Source organism: Coffea arabica, chromosome 8e (assembly GCF_036785885.1).
Source record: "Coffea arabica cultivar ET-39 chromosome 8e, Coffea Arabica ET-39 HiFi, whole genome shotgun sequence".
Taxonomy (NCBI): domain Eukaryota; kingdom Viridiplantae; phylum Streptophyta; class Magnoliopsida; order Gentianales; family Rubiaceae; genus Coffea; species Coffea arabica.
In genome coordinates this window covers 46,228,813-46,246,084 of record NC_092324.1, presented here as the reverse complement: position 1 = coordinate 46,246,084, position 17,272 = coordinate 46,228,813, and the positions used below count along the sequence as shown (strand labels likewise).

At 36.2% G+C, this 17,272-nt stretch overlaps 1 protein-coding gene and 1 long non-coding RNA gene across 2 annotated transcripts; one reads left to right on the top strand and one right to left on the bottom strand.

Moving 5' to 3' along the window:
- Positions 1-4,681: 4,681 nt before the first annotated feature.
- LOC140012931 (uncharacterized) lies at positions 4,682-5,119 on the top strand. Its single transcript, XR_011819891.1, has 2 exons — positions 4,682-4,805; positions 4,882-5,119. It is a non-coding gene; the product is annotated as an uncharacterized lncRNA (long non-coding RNA).
- An 831-nt stretch (positions 5,120-5,950) lies between these two features.
- Positions 5,951-15,138, bottom strand: LOC113703696 (homeobox-leucine zipper protein ATHB-15-like). Its single transcript, XM_027225147.2, has 19 exons — positions 14,553-15,138; positions 13,611-13,843; positions 13,341-13,500; positions 12,944-13,044; positions 12,745-12,835; positions 12,079-12,174; positions 11,882-11,995; positions 11,708-11,791; positions 11,463-11,618; positions 11,313-11,387; positions 11,035-11,141; positions 10,758-10,950; positions 9,737-9,922; positions 9,541-9,621; positions 9,213-9,347; positions 8,802-9,127; positions 7,882-7,987; positions 6,913-7,062; positions 5,951-6,238 (listed from the first exon to the last, which is right to left on the bottom strand). The coding sequence occupies exons 2-19, from the start codon at positions 13,829-13,831 to the stop codon at positions 6,092-6,094; spliced, it is 2,529 nt and encodes an 842-aa protein (XP_027080948.1). The 5' UTR covers positions 13,832-13,843; positions 14,553-15,138; the 3' UTR covers positions 5,951-6,091.
- Positions 15,139-17,272: the final 2,134 nt, after the last annotated feature.

Below are 17,272 nucleotides of genomic sequence, written 5' to 3'. Positions count from 1 at the left end.
AAAGTAAAGAGATGGGGTTAAAATGTAACATCAACCAAAGCACTATACTGAATTGTTTAATGTAGATTAACCATGGTTCACATATTGCAAAGATGGTATATAGTAGAAAAGGCTGGAGAGAGAGGTCTACTTCAAGAAATTATTGCAAGGCAAGCAAATTGTCCAATAACTGATGCTTTCATTTTCCCCATCTTAAATCATCTGACATATAGCCATAAGCAACATGATCCAACAGCGCAGCTGCAATTGGATAAACAATTCCTCTCTAGTTGTTATGATGGTGTGACTCTTTATTAACTCCCAATTATGTTCCTTGAACTTGAATACATGCTTTAGAACGACTGCATGTGTACGATGTTATAATGACTCAAAACATCTTAGTTGTACTTACAACAAACTGTTGAATATTGCTTCTTGGTTGTGATTCCATGAATGGGCCATAGTGACATTAGCAAGTGTCCGATTAACTTCTCATAGAAAATTAGATGGTGTGGAACAAGTTGTGCAGATTTACATTTACTAGGCCTTGCAGGATGGTTCTAATGTGGGTTGAGGTGAGGAGAAGTTCCATACGCGCAACAAACCTTAAACAACCATAGCTTTCCACTCAGGGAGGAATTTTTGAGACTTATAATATAGATTAGAATCGTCTGTTAGAACTTTATAGCGCCACGATCAATTGAAGTTTATTGCGCCCAGTTTTATCGCCAAATTAACACCATGTTTCAACCACTTCTGCTTTTGTATCTTCTGTGGCAGTTCTTGTTTTGATCTGTGTCTCACTTTATTATATGATTATTTTCTTCACAAACATCCTATTTTAATGATGTTGCATCCCATTCTCCCAGTTTCCTTGTTGCATGCATTTTCTTATTAATGACGTTAGGGTTTGTTTTCGGCATTAATTAATGAAATTTCATTCTTCAGTGTGTTCAAGTTTTCTTAGTTTCTTTGAGACTCTGCCCAAAAAAAAAATTTGTTTGTCTTTTATCTTTTGGTTGCTTGTGAGTCATTAGATCGAAGTCATCACAAGTTACCGGCTTTTGGAGTTACTGTGGGGATTAGGTTTATTAACGTAATTTCTTACTTCAGTAAGAAAATATCAGAAAAAAAAAAATTGCTTGCCAGAAAATCCCAAGTAATAGACAAACATTTCTTATTCCAACTTTCATGTCTAGCAACTTTTGGAGGGCATGATGATGGTCAGCTACTGTTCGAGCATAGGTTTCGAACTAAATCTATTTTTTTTTTTGACTCAGCTTGATGGACAAAATGAACAGAGATTGGATAGTTTTCTTCTTTTCTTTTGAATAAACATGATTCTGTTTGACATTTTTACGTTGTATTATTGTCTCGTAGCATTGCTGCTTATGACTCGTGAGTATCAAAACTAAATACCGATGATGGGAAACATGTGGAGTCAAAATAAATCTGTTTTGACTCTAATCCTAAGTATGAAATTGGGCATTTGATCAAGCACTAATCAAGTCAAGTGCACTCCACGTTAGGTCAAAAGAAGCAGAATTTGGAATAGGGACTCTCTTTCCAACCAGGCCTGCCCACCATCAACTTTGAAGTGACAACTTTTATTCTTTGTTCTAATGATGATGCTTCACAAATTTTCTCCTTTTCTTTTGATATCATCCCATTGTTTTTTTTTTCTGCCATGAATCTATATTCCCCTGTGAACTCTTTTCCTTTTGGCTTCAATGAGAACTGAGATCAGTCATGGATTGATTGAGGGGGGTTTACACTGTTAGAAGATTCCAACCCTAAACATAAAAAATGGTGTACAATTAAGTACCAGCTGACATCAATTGCAGTAAGAAGCAAGAAGCAAACAGCTAAGATGGGCTGGCAGGGATTTGATGATATCTTTACTTTCTTTTGTTATTTTTTTTTTCCCATCATAAAAGCTTCAAGATTTTAATCATGGTTTTTCTTGGAGACCATGCAAAAGGGGCTCTTTGCCTTCCCTTCTTTCCGTTGGTAAAGCTCCTTTCTTTTTTCTTTCCCCTTTCAATACTTTGAATAACACTACAAGTTCTTCGGATCAAGGAGAGTACACTAAAGAAAAGTGAATGTCATGAGTGAATGTGTCAAATCTTCCTTCTAATTTTTCACCTTCTTTTTATGTTCACTTTGCAGATCATGCAACTAACATTTTTCATCACTGTTTCTGTAGTTTAGGAGAGCCAGTTCGGTTTTTGAGATCCATAGCAATCATTATTCTTGATAACACGTGCAATAGATAGGAATATGCAATACCAACCCACTTAATTAACTGGTGCACCTAAGTAGGCTTTTTTTGATACATTAGCGAGAATTAAGGAAAGTCGTCTGTGAGAATGGAATTTTGACATTTGCTGCAAACTGCAAAAGGTTGGCATCCATTCAGAATTCAACCATTGAAGACATAATTAGCAATTATGCCTTAATAGCTGTCCTTTTGTTTTTTTTTTTTTCAAAGAGAATCAATGGTGATTTCTTATGCGGTTGCATGCGAGTCGAGCTGCTTGCGAATCAATCGCAAGTAGTTCACATCAAAGGCCGACTTGAGTTTGATCAACACCGAACTCGAATTCAAAAATTCGAGTTCAAAAATATTCAATTCGTTATATTTATATATATAGTGAAATTATATATATATATTCTTAATATTTTATTATTTATTAAAAAGTACTATTTTATTCATTTTTTAAAATATAAAATAATTATTTTTTTTATTTTTTAAGCTCGAATTCAAGTTTTACATTGAGAGTTTGTTGAACTCGAGTTTGATAAAATCAAGTCGAAACTCGACTCAATTAAGTTAAAACTCGGTTCAATTCAATACGTTTGCCATCTTAGTTTCTTACTTACCCCTTGATTACTCGAACTTGTGACCTATCTGTTACAGGTGAAACGCCTTGCCAACTAGATTGTTATCGATTACAGGTGAAACATCTTGTCAACTAGGTTGCTTGTTGTTAGCTAATAACTATACTTAAACAACGAAAAAACAGAAAAAAGAACTAACAATAATGAATCAGGAGCCAACTCCTTAGTGGTGGGAATAGACTCATTTTGTGAATTTGCTTTGTAGACTTCATGTGTAATTAGTGAATCATATCTATTTTTCTTTCCTTTCTTATGCAAGTTTTATGTTCCAAACGAATAAATTCATGCAAGTTATTGAAGGAGTAAAATTTGCAGAAAGGAACGAAAATCGCCTGTTCATGATTCCATTGCTAGAAGCGCTAAAATGGAGTATGAGGAAACCACGCCTTCAAGGCCCACTAGAAAACTTTTTGTGTACGTTTCATGTCATGCAATACGTGACCAAATAAAGCAAAAAATTGACAGAGGTGTGTAACTATTATATGTTTGGAAAATGGCCACTTCCCTAAAGAACTTTGGAGAATGAATCAATTTTTATTGTTGTCTTCCAATCAAACAAAAAAAAATGGAGAAAAACAAATATCAATCTATTAAAACTCGATCGTAAAGCTGAATTTGCATGAAACGTAACGCTTAAGTCGGAAAATGAATAGTATGTCATGTTGGTATATATAAAGAACAAATATATTGTAATTATGTAGGTAAAAATTACACTATTGAGACCATATATATATATACACACACACATCAACTAGGAAAAGTGCAAGATTAAGAGACAATAAATCCTTTTTTAATACACTTAAAATGTGCCTTAAATAAGCATAAACTTTTAGAATTTAGGACATTATGAAGGGTGTCAACCTTTCAAATGGAAACCAAATCCAACTGCAAACCAATTCTATACAAAAAAAAATTTTATGGTCCAAGAACTCCAAACTGACATCTAAACTCGATCCAAAACCAACCATTCCTACACAATTGTTGCCGGCCACCTCAACATAAGAACAAGAGAAAGAAAGAAAGAAATGACACAAGACTGTCGTGATGGTATGGTCTAATCGATGCCATAAGGAACTAATTTGCGGCCGGGATTTGATCCAACAAAATTATGTGTGGATACATTTCAACTGATAAAAGTAGATTCATGTAATTATCAGCAGAAGGTTGGTCAAGAGGGATTACTCTATGATTGAAATCTAGGTGCACCAAAGGAAACGTCTCGCTCACTTCATTTCAATGGAAGAACAATTTGAATGGAAAGTGACATGCATTTTGATTCAAAACCAATGAGAAGAAAGATCCAAGTGCTTGGGATATTTCAAATTGCATGTCATTTTTGAGGACACAATAATTCACTATGATGATTTGTATATAGACCAAAGTGCATTCTACCACCCAATGTGGCATGAGCAGAATGAAGTTGGGTACAAAAGATTATTTCAGTTGTCTCTTCTTAATGTCATTTATCTCATATACATATAAATTAATTGCGAAAATAAAATATCTTCTTAATAACTCATCACATGCTCAAGATGATTTTTTATTTTCTTCGTTGTCAATGCACAAATTCTCTAATTAATTGTTGTTAAAGGGTAATTATTTATTGCAAAAAGGAGCCAACACCAGGAAAAAGTGATTTGAGCTAATGAAGTGAAGCAATCAAAATTGGACAGATACACTGAACAAAGTTGTTTAGTGCTGTACTCCTTATCTTGAAGAAGATCGATCCATCTGATAACGAACACTTGCCTGCCTATTTTACCCATTTGGGTACGTTTGAAAATCAACTTTCATGTTTGAAAAGATGGCAATAGGAACTCCACATCCTTGAAAGAAATGGGGATTTCACACAACAGGACGAAATTAATCATAAGATTCCCAATCCTGAAGGGGGTTGTTGGTGAAAACCCTGTTATCAGGCTGAGGTAAAAACTTTAGTGTTTGTAATCTACCAAAATTTTTCTTATTCCTGACAGGCTTTACTTTTTCTTCTTCGTTCAGGTTTCAAGCATAATACAGACAAATGCATGGAAACAAATGATTCCTGCAGCAAGAAAATCTAAAAGTAGATTGACAAAGATTCTGAGGAAAATGATATTTGGTCCAACTCAGGTAAATACAAACACCATTTGTCCAGCGATGGCTCAATCCTACTTACCTCACTGGCTAAAATAAAAGTGCCCTTTTAAGGCACTATAACGTACTAGCATCATATCAAATCTAAATTTCATTGATTTGTCTATGCTCTAACTTGAGTCCAAGCTCATCATTACATTCTACAATTTCTATGCTTGAGAACGAAATCCTTAAACTTCCCTCATTGGCCTTTTACCGTGGGGCTGTAATCTTAAACTTCATTTGAGCTTTTATTGTCTCAAGGCATGAAATCGTCTCTCTAAACATCTAGCTCAGATTGATTTTTTTTTTTCCACTTTATTTTTATCAACACCTTCGATGTTTAGCAGACAAATTAGCTCCATCAGAGCTAAAAATTGCAATCCTTACTGCTGATGTCTTGGTGGAATCGTTTCTCGCCCTCCTTTGGTTCCCCAACTTTCGGCAAAAAGTTATGGTATTTGATTACAGTTAACATTCACAGTTCTTGTATATATGTTTCATTTTTCATGTAAATGTTCATTTCCTCAGATTGTTGTTAGGCCCAGGAGCACTCACACGCAAGACTAAAATCCTAGCCATTTTCAACCCTCATCCCCATTTCCCCTAAAGAACCAAGTAATCTGCGGATGATCAACAGCAGCCCCAAAATACAAGGAACAAGCTTGCATATAAACACGTCCTGGCAGCTCTTAAGTTTTTTAAAGGTAGGCACGGAGCTCACCAGCAGATATTGAGACTGGTAGCACAAGGAACGACCAATAACACAAAGTTCATATCGAGACCGATAATTTTTCTGCCAGAACGGTCATCATATCTTGTTACCAGATTAAATATATGACATGCAGCAATTTTTTTCGCAATAATCACAATTCCATGCAGCTTACTCTGGACTATTAAAGCACACTATTCGGAAGAAAGGACTTGGAGAAGGAAATAGATCGACGATTAAGCATGGCACAGAAGAATCCATATATAGCATAACAAGACAAAATAACTTGATGGATTAGTTAAACAGTATACAGTTAAAAGGGTAACGACATAGATGGAAGCCAGAATGTGATGTTTTTTGCCTACTGTGACTGATTTTACAAAATCAAACGAAAGACCAGTTAACAAACATGAAGCATATGCAGTGAGCGTTCTCTTCTTCATTCAACACCTTCCAAGCAACGGCTCTCTCATAAGAGACTGGCCTACCCATACTTGACAAGCAGATGCCACCTTGAAGACAGGCAAAACCCTGCAAAGAAAGTAGAAAAGATGAATTCCATTAGGAAAAGCTTCAGCTACGTAAGAAATTTAGGAATATTTGATGGCTTCCCAGTACCCAAGTATCATCCACAATTCGATGCGTCTAACGATTGGACTATAAGACAAACATCACAATTACCAGGGACTCTAGCTTAGATTATTGTTACCCTTCTCATTGCGCACCATTATTCAACATTTCAGATGAGGAGTCTTCAAAATGTCCAAACGACATCAAAATTATTAACCGGGCTAAGCCATCCTCCTAAAGTTCATTGCAGCAGGAGAAGATGATTCTTCTGTTCTGTTCTTTGTTTGGTTGTTATAAATTCTACACCAGGGGACAGTAGGGAAAATACCTAGTCTTACTATAAGCACTTGTTTGGCCTTTGTATTTTCTTCGAGGAAACAGCTATCCTAATAAGAACAGTCATTTGCCAGGTATTTGTTGCTTTACATCTGATCCTTAATCTACCAAATGTGCTACATAAGCTCCTATTAATGCACATGAGAGAGAGAGAGAGAGAGAGAGAGAGGGAGAGGGAGAGAACAATGCCATAACCTTCCATCATCTCGTATAGGGTGTCAAAGAAAACGTAAAGTTTTATTCCTGGCAGAAACTCTAAATCTTTTTTTTTTTTGAACCACAAATCAAATTAACTGTACCTGTTGCATAATCTGTGGAAGCTCGGAGAAGAGTGTCTTTCTTCCATTGTCATCAAAAATCTTCTCAAGAGTAATATCTTGGAGTGCAACTAAAGTGGTTTCAAGCATATCAAGTCCAGCCTGATTAGCAAAGGTGAAAACTGGCAATGGCTGCAGCAGTCAAAAAACAAAACAAAGAATCAAAAAATCATGGATTGTACATACAAGTAAGATGAATAGCTCAAGCATAAACTTTGTCTCAACTAGTGTTTGAGCCCTGTATTACAGAAAACATGTGGTGCCACCTCATTACTCCATACTTCCACTAGACATTTTTTTTACCTCAGACAGAATTAAACTTGATGCCACATGTAAAAACGAAAACATTAATGATTTCTGTATCAACTTTCATTTGCAACATAAAAACTCATAAGACATGCTAATTTCCACTAAGACGACAAAAATAAAGGCCAATGGAGTGATTTCAAGCCACATTCTTGTTAATCTTCCCTTGGACTATTTTTAAAAGCCATCATTGGTCTTACCAAGGACTACATCAACTTCCTCTCCAGAGATACCTAGTGCGTCCTATACGGACATATTATAGTATGTCTTCAGGAGCAAGCACATTCATCATCTGGCTGATATCATAATCATTCTTATTTTTGTACCAATAGTCAATTCTCTGTTTTGGATATTAACAATTCACTTTTTCTTCTGACATTTTTCCTCTATTGGTTTTTATTTTACTGGTGCAAGTGAGATTTCCTAGATGACCCTCTTCATGATAACATATTACTCAATTTAAGAACCTAGCTTCCTCCTCCAGCAGGTAAAGCACTTCAAGAAATGTATTAACCCATGCAACAAGTCAAAAACGCCATGGTACATTGAATTTCCAAAAACAGACTGAAGCAAAAAAAAAAAAAAAGAAATGCTATTATTATATTAGTTAATTATAGGAATAAAAAATGATGAATGAAAAAGCACCTTCAAAGAGCAACACATGAGAGCATCTGAGTGATGCCAAAGAGTTTTGAGGATGGATTCACTTCCTTCACTAACAGGTTTAAGTAACTCCACACCTAGAAAGAACCTGCAATTAAACAGAAAAAAACCTTAAATACAAAGCCAAACAAATAATTTTGGGCAGCCCAAGATCAAAATACTACCCATCTCTGATTACTGATATCAGTCCCAAATGATTCCACTCTTTTATTTTCCCTTTTTCCCGTAGAAGGGAAAAAGATGCATGGAAGGATTTCATGAAATTTCACTCGCACACAGAATAGAAGAGTTGAATGTTTTAACCATATGCTTTCTCAGTACAAGTATTTATAAATGTAATTCTTCCCCATCATGTAAAAGTAGAACCAATGATCGGAAGCACCATTTATGCAATTCACCACCTGGACAGGAGTGGCCTATGTAGTGCGTTTTTTGATAGTCGCATAGATAATCTAACAAACAATAATTGTTAGCTCATCTGAGAACACATTTCATTTAAAACACTCAATGTTTTGTTGACTACAGAAAATCTCCTATTGTAAAGTTGAAAGAAATCTCAATGTGATCAATGGGGCACTATTTCCTGTCCTGTGCTATCCAATCTTCTTTGACATGTTATTTCAATGATATTAAAGATCCTAATCTAAAACAGCCCTAAAGGGATATCCTGCATGATGCTTGAAATGTTATAAATGTCAGACTAAAAGTAGTTCTTTATTTGAAGAGGGTGGGGCTTCGAATAATATATTTTGTAAAAAATAAAGCCAGTTATAACTATAAAAAATTTTGCATAGGAGACTTTCTTTAGAGTAGACAAATGTCAACTGTTAAACATGTAAGCAATTCCGTGATGATAAAAAAGGAAATTAAGTACTAATGAAGTAGAAAATCAATCAACGTACCTATAGCTTTGGCAGATCCAACGAGCTAGCGTCTGTGCTTCAGGTGTCCCTGGTGGTGGCCGTAAACCTGGATGAGAACCAAGATGAGAAGGGGAAAGAGCCAAGGCCACCCTCTGAACAGATGATATTATGCTGCGAACATATTGCCGAGCCATAGCTGCTACATTTTCTTGAAGATGCATCTCAAATGCAAATTGAAATGCTATTGTCATAACTGACTTCGCACTACCAGAGTGCCTGGAACATTCACCGGATATCCTGTTTCCTGATGGTCCAACTTCAAGTGTCGATGCAAGGTCAAGTGTTCGATTAGGACTAGAGGAATCCTGCACAATCACAAGATTATACCAGTAAACAAATGTAAGAAGTGACAAGAACTCTGACAACACAGCATATGATATAGAAATCTACCACTTTGGAATCGAGGGGAATGATGCGAAAACCAGATGGAAGAAGAGGGGCATCATCAGAGAAAGAGGCATCTATTGGGGCAAAGATGAGTTCTGCACAAGTACCAATGGCATTCTCATCCACTCCACTACAAAGCTGCAAGATAAGAAAATCAAAACACAGGTAAAGATATCATATAATTGCTAAGTTTGCAATTAACTGAGAGAAATAATAATAGAGGGCAAGAAATCTGCTATCCAGAAAGAAAAAATGATACAAAATAAGTGAAAGAAGGATAAGTTACTAGTATTAAGTTGCCTCACATGAAACAGAGAACAAAAACACCTACTTGTAAGAGGAATATATCAGCAGGCATAATCATGTCTTCTCGATAATGGCCAATATTTTCCAGCCTGATGACTTCCATGAACTGTTTCAAAGAAGCAAATCAATGATTTACCCAGTAAAGCATATGATAATAGCACAAGTTAACAGCTGAAAGGATATATATTTTAACTTGAATATTAGAAAGTACAAGCATCAACCTCTTCATGTTCGATGGTGTGAGCAAGTGGAAGGATGACCTGCCCACCAAAGTTCCCCGCTCGAGACACAGGTACACTACAAGGGCTAGCTTTAATAGCTGCTGCTGAGTATGCATCAATACCGCTGTCAGCCCACTCTGATCGGTGTTCCCGGAGGAACCTGAGAAGTATAGCAGGAGGGACATTCTGCCAGAATAACAGGAAAATTGGGTAAACATGACCAGCTATTGACATATGAAGAAGGAAGATGAAAGCTGATAGGCAAAAAAATAGGACAAGGAACATAATCAAGACTATGGAATTTAATAATTTCACAAATCCATGTCAACTTTTAAATTAACTTTAACAACCTCACAAATGCATGTCAACTTTTAAATTAACTTGCTCTTGCTAAAATATGGTTGTTAGTGCAGTGAATTATTGACTGTCTTAAAAACGCATAAGCACTGCAAATTATAAATCATGGCTATCTCAGAAAAGAAAAAATGATGGCTTTGCTAACATCATCACCAAACAAGCGTATGATGAAAATGACAAGAAATTTAAGTTTAGGCACTCCAAAAAGAAAAAAAGTGTTTAGGCACTTGACTACAAACAAGAGTTTAATACGACTTTTTTCTTAAGAGATGTGATGTAATTACCCATAGAACTACTATGCATGTACGGAACCTGAAGATTCAGTGGGAAAGGAAATTATGTTTTAACATTCGTATCATGTTTTTGGTTTTCAAGGATTGTGACCTACAGTATTAAACACAAAGGTAATGGTTACTTGGTCTTGCCATCAAACCTCTTGGGATTATCTTAAGTTTCAACTCCTGATCTTATTATCTTATTTTACAAAACAAAAAAAGCAAAAACACTTTTTAGCTATACTGTGGTATATACAGTTGTAGTTTGAGGCAATACGTACCACAACTTAACTTTCACCCATTTATCAATTCCTTCTGTTTTTCAGAGAAAATCTAAAGATCCAAGTGGAGCCTCATAATGTTTCTTACTATGCATCTAATCTCCTTACCTGTAAAAGCATGGAGGCCTTGGCACATAGCACTGCATTGCTGACGGATGAAAATCCATTAGTATAATGAAAATTTACTCCCGTCAATTTGCTGGGAGAAGAGTTCACAAGAACAGTAACATCATCAATGCCATCACTGTCAAGCATAGACCATCCCTCATCTGTGAAACCATTTACAGCCTCATTGAAACCCCTAGAGAAAAAATAAAGTAAATTTTAGTTTCACATAAAAAATTAGAAGCCATCAGAACATAATGACAATAGCTCAGAAACCTACTTGCTCAATCTTTGGCTAAGTGCTCGTAATGCTGCAGGTCTTCTTCCCCATCCTGTGACGGTAGGCTGAGAAACTTCAAGTGAAATCTGTCTTAATTGGCGTAAAGCCTGCAAGATATTAGAGGCTCAAATTAGAGAACAAAATTGTACATTCATCTCTTTTTGGATACTTTAGTACATTCATAAAATACACTCCAGAAACTGAGATTACTATCTGAAACCAATACAATGGCATGACTTGTGCAAAGGAGAGAACTGCATAGAATCTAAATATCATACCGCCATTGTTGTCTTCTGAGCAAGCAACGTTGACGACTCATATAGCGGACGGATCACTTCAGGCACACTCCATGGCTGTTGGCAAGCAATATGGTTATTATAGCATGGGTAGCCTACTCTATGATGAAACTTGTATGTTAAGTAGAATACCTCTAAGTCTATGTGGTCAACTATATGGATTATTGAGCCACCTCCCTCACAAGGTCTGATCAAGTATCCGCTCGGCAGCATTTCAGCTCTTACAAAATGCTGAACAGGTGGCATACTGGGACCATTCTGAGTGTTGTTCAGCGATCTTTCACAGACCTAAAGTTTTTCAAGAATTTAATAAATCAACCTAAATTAGCTAAGATGAGATCATTTTGCATTCCACAAGTTTACTATGAGGTACATACCACGAGACTACCATCTTCCATCACAGACGTATAGCGTAATAGCCAGAAGTCACGAGCTGGTGCCAAAGTAGTAGGGGCATAGAGCTGAACAAGGAAGTCAGAACTACATTTGTCAAACGACTTTACTTAACAGTGGATGACAACCACAGAATTCAACATATGAAAAATTTTGACCTGCATATAAAGAAGTTCAATGGTTCCACCATTTCCAGTAGACATCGCATTGAGGATATCCACAGCTCGGCAATCACGAAACCATGAGGGCCGATCTTTTAAGATTTCAGCAACCTACATACACATTAATAATTGGTACAATCTGTTATTCATGAGCAGTGGCCCATATCTACCAAACATCATCCTTGAAGACTTACCCTTGTAGGTTCCAAACCCACAAGACCACATGCACGTGATGCTATACCAGTGCAACCATGAGAAATAGCAATGATTCCAATGGAATCCGGACCAGGCTGCAAATTCAGAAAGCAACTCTTTAATACAACAAATTAAAGTGATTGAACACATCAAGGCAAAAATAATAGAATAAAAATAAAATAAAACCCAAAAGCAATTAACATGACAGTACATGATTTGGATTCAACTTTGTCTAGATACTAGTTGAAAAGCTCAAATTAAGCCGGGGCAAGTATAAGAAACATCAGAATGACTTTACACTTATTAATTCCTGTCAAATTGGATTTGACCAAACTTAAGTTTAGGTTTTAGTACAAATAATAGAGCTGCTCTGAAGAGAGGAATGACAAATTGAAATCATAACATGATGCACAAGTGACAAGAAGAAAAGGGAATTTAAAAATAGACTCCCATAACCTGCCAACTGAACTAACAGAAGGAAAACTTGATGAAGGAAATGGAGAAGCAAAAATACCACTACTTGCACAAGTGCCAAAAATTGACAAAGGCGACGCATAAGGCAAGAAGCATTCAGGATAGAACATTTTCAACTTTCAATAACTTCTTAAAAGAACAATAAAGTGCAGATTAACACCATTAAATATTATAATAAAGAAGTCAGTAACCTTCATCCCAGGCATTTGGACCCACTCAACAGCAGTTCCAGTGGCCTTTGATAGAAACTCTGTTAAAGTCTCCTCTGCAATGGACAAAAGTCTAGAAGAAATACAAGCATGCCACACATCAGCCATGGCACAAAGCAACACAAATAATAAATATCTCAAAATCAAGGGGCACAAAGAACAAGAAGCATTCCCCACTAACCCTGCAGGACTAGCATCTCTTGGTGGACGCTGAGGAGTCAAGTGGGGCTGACCACTTGTAACCACTGATTCACAACTATTATCAGTGGTGGCAAGAGTTGCCTGAAAACATTGAAAATCAGAATACATGAATGACTTTCCACTAATCAAAATAAAATATTCTATTGAAGATAGTTACAAAACGTCACTCATAGAAAGATTTATAGCCCAATTACTATCGTAATTTAAAAAGCACATATTTGAGATTCACTTTATTGCCCTTTCCCCCTCATTTTACAAGAAAAAGGATTGACAACAAGCATTTAACCATTAAGTCAGAGCTACCAACAAAAGTGCAAAAAGGATCCAAGAATAGGTGAAAAACCACAAGAAATAAGATAAGCTGATAATAGATTTACATTTTGAGACTGTTGGCGGAAAAAACTATTCTCATACACCAACTGCGAAACCTGCTTCTGCAACCTATCATTTTCCTCCATCAACAGCTTGTTCATTGCTGTCAATTTTCTGTTCACACCTTGAAGGCGGGATGCCTCTTTACGCTGCTTCTCCCTACATCTGCAAACAAAATTGAAAATTTTCAATATTGTTAACAACAAATTCATAAATCCAGAAACACATAAATCTACCTGAACTCAGCACAAATTACATTAAGCCTTAGTAAATACCTTCTGTTCTGAAACCAAACTTTGATCTGCTTAGGCTCAATGTTTGAAAGAATTGGGCATTCTCGAATCAGCTGTTGTCGACGAAGGGAGCTAGGCTTTGGACAATCATGATACAACCTCTCCAAAGCCTCGACCTGCTCAGGCGTATAACGGACATACTTCCCATTGTCCAATTGAACTTTAGTGCCACCATCTTTGCAGGCCGAAGTCACCGCCATCATCACTACCAAAATCTAAACCAAGAAAGAAAGAAGAAGAAAAACTCAATTGCAAAACAAACAGATCAACAAACCCCTCTAGGTCGGGGAAGTCCATCAGTATTAATTATCTCCCAACCACAATAAAAGAAAGAAAGCAAAATCCCCACAATCATATCGTTCAATTTAGAAAAGGAAAAAAAATCATTTCCAAAATCCTAAAAAAAATGGGGTCTCAAATCTATCATACTAAGCAAGAAATTTTATCCCTTTTCTCTTACCCCCAAGATTAGCCAAAGAAATGATCTTTCCTCTTCAAGAATCCAAGATAAGTTCAAAGTACAGTGAACAGACAAATAAAAGCAAACACTCTTTCAAGACGGTAAAGTTAGCAACTTTAACTCTGAGATCACTATATCAGTTGTGTATATGTGATTATTTGTACTCTCTCATACAAACAACCACATGGATTATGATACCATATTAAAAAATTAAGCCATCACCAAAGCTGCTATTTTTATTATGCATAGAAATTTGGACAAGAGTTTGCATAAGTAATGAAAGTTTGTGTCTGAAGCTTTGGATCTTCCAGAATTCTTCAAAATCAAGAAATCTAAACAAAAACCACATGGAAAAATGCGACACAAACAAAAACGCCATATCTTAAACAAGAAAACTCACACATGCAGTCAGAAAACACAGAGTAGAGCGTGTGTTAGTGTGAAAGCAGGAGACACGATTTTACCTAGTGCTTTACAGTTAAACTCCAGAAATAAAAGCGGCCGTTTCACCTCCTCCTCCCCCCCTATGATCTTAATACTTGATAATCACGCAGCATCAAGCACAAAACCCAGATCTTCCATCATCGGATCCCTCACCTTCTTTTTTCCTTTTTTTTGCCTTACCTTCCTCCCAAAATCCCAAAACCCTGTCAATTAGAGAAGCTCACTCAGCCCACCACCACCCACCACCCACCTAATACTAACATGCAAACAAATATACTCTCTCAGTATTCAGTACAACACAAGTATGTGTCTTTTGCGCGTGTTTTGAGTGAAAGACTATAACGGGGTAGGCTTCGTATTATTAGTGGAGACTGAGAGGAATGGAGGAAAAGGAGAGGAGAGGAGAAGAAGGGTAGTGGAGGAGAGTGGAGACCATTTTCAAGGTTTATTATTGTGAGTCGTTGCTATCTATTATGCTGTTGCTTCTGCTGCTATTCTTTTTTCTTTTTCTTTTTTTGTTTGTCTTTTTTTTTATTTTCTGTCTTTTGGTTTTCTTGTTGGCTTTTGCTTTCTCACTCTGCTTCTGTAGTCTGTAGTCTGTACTGTTACAGTGTGTGTGTGTGTGTGCGCGCGTGTGTGAGCGCGTGTTGTGTTGGTTGGGGGCAGAGAAGCTTTTGGGACTTTTTAGAGTGATGAAAACTGGAAGCTAGAAAAGTGACATTGCAGCAGCAGCTGCAGGGAGCTTAGTGATACCTCCGCAGAGCTGTAATGAGTAGTGTAGTATCCTACTGTCTTCACATTCTGTCTGCTTCTCACAGAAACTCACGCCTACTTTTCTTCTACTGTCCTTAGGGTTTGCTAAATTACTATCATTCAATCACAATTCTTGAAAATTTGGCATTTTGACCCTTTTCTTGAAAATTTGGCATTTTGACAATACTCCATTTTTTAGCTAAAGAAGTTTATGTTACTAATCTACATCAATATTAGTCATGCCATTGTGCACTAAAAACATCTCATACATGCAGCATATATAACGAAGTTTACGACGTGTTAATTTGATAATATTTCATGACGTGTGACCGTATTATTTAATTATTTATCTTAGGCATTTAAGGACTATCTTAAGTACTTACGTAATATTTTATATAATGTTGATATTATGTTTATGTATGTATTAGGATGGTGGCAGAATTAACTTAACGTTGGCTTTTTTAAGCTTTTGGAACAACAAAATGATACTAAAGTTTATTCAGGAAAGTAACTGCATTGAAAATAAAAATGGGGATACATCACAAAAAGCAAACAAACTTGGTTGGGAAGTTTGTAGGGCATCTTGCAAGTTTTGTTGCTTATGTCTTTAGCCTTTTAGGACGAGAAATATCAATAGAGCACTATTGTTTTCACCTCCTTTTTTTTTTTTTTTTTTTTTTTTGTTCTTTATAGCATATTGTCATAAGAAAACAAAAGGTTTATCCACTTTCCTACACATTCCAGGCTAATGGAGACAAATCTGAAAGCGAACACCAATTTGTGATTCTTGCAAGTCACTCTTCTCATGGAATGATGATAATTTGATCTTCTCAAATGGACGTATCCATGACATTGAAATAAGATAAAGGGCCAAAAGTGAAAACATTGAAACGTGGGGGCAATGGGACAGGGCAGAGGAGACAATTGTCATGCGTATGTTGAAGTTGGGAAAAAATCCGAAACAACCAAAAGGCCCATAGTTATAAAAAAAGGTAAGAGATTGCTTGGGGTGAAATATAACGTATGAGGACAGGATAATGAAGATGTTCTGCATGCGCTTTCCCCCTCGATGCCATATGCTTTATCATGCTGTATTCCTTTCGCTATGCCATCTTTCTTCTCTCTTCATCATCATCAACAACAACATGAGATTCTTGAATGTTATGCATGCAAGCCATGACTATATAAAAATATATATATATTAATGTATCGTATCTGTTAGTGTAAAAAAAATTAATATTCTCGCGAATGAATGATGCACGTAATGTATCGTATCGTATATATATCGTATCTTATATATTGTAGAGGTTATGTATTCCCACGACCCAATGACTATTGGTTTAGCTTATGAGATGTGAAAATGGCTCGAAGAATTCTTATTTGGTTCAAGGCGACGAGATGCATGACTAGGAATTCAAATAATTAAAGTTCAAGTTGGATACGAAATCCTTCAATTTTCAATCCTTATCGCGTTCATGAAGGAAAATGGCATGGATATATTTGACACTATATTTTCGTCCTTCCAAATTTTGGCCTCCTATACTATAGCATGAGATGAAATGTTACCCAAATGGTCTAAGTTGGGAAAGGAGACTTTCAATATTGTCTTTGAAGTAACGAGATTCCAAGAAACCCTCCACCACTTCTCCCCGATTCAATCAAAAGAATTTGTAAATCTTATCTCATATAAATAGATAATTTTTATAAGAAAATACTAAAGATGTGCAAAATAGTCCAAGTAGTGAAATATGAACTTTTTTATGACAACGAAATACAAACTTAAAATACAACCAATTAGAATTGTTATAAGATATAGATTATAATTACGCCTAGCTATATGAGCAGCAATTTGACGTGGTGGACCTAATTTAAGTAGGTCAATAACTTTTTTTACCTCCTTTCTTGTGTTTGTAGAAAGATAAACTTCAATTCTAGTGCCGACATATTCCCGACATTTTCCAAGAGATAGAAGTAGTAGGGAACTCCG

What these genes read in the sequence shown, in the direction of transcription:
- LOC113703696 (XM_027225147.2), bottom strand. Translation starts at nt 13,831, where the DNA reads ATGATGGCGGTGACTTCGGCCTGCAAAGATGGTGGCACTAAAGTTCAA. An exon ending in TGGGTTTGGAACCTACAAGG is followed by an intron (nt 11,996 to 12,078) that starts GTAAGTCTTCAA and finishes ATGTGTATGTAG; the next exon opens with GTTGCTGAAATCTTAAAAGA. An exon ending in CTTAGCCAAAGATTGAGCAA is followed by an intron (nt 10,951 to 11,034) that starts GTAGGTTTCTGA and finishes TTTTTTCTCTAG; the next exon opens with GGGTTTCAATGAGGCTGTAA.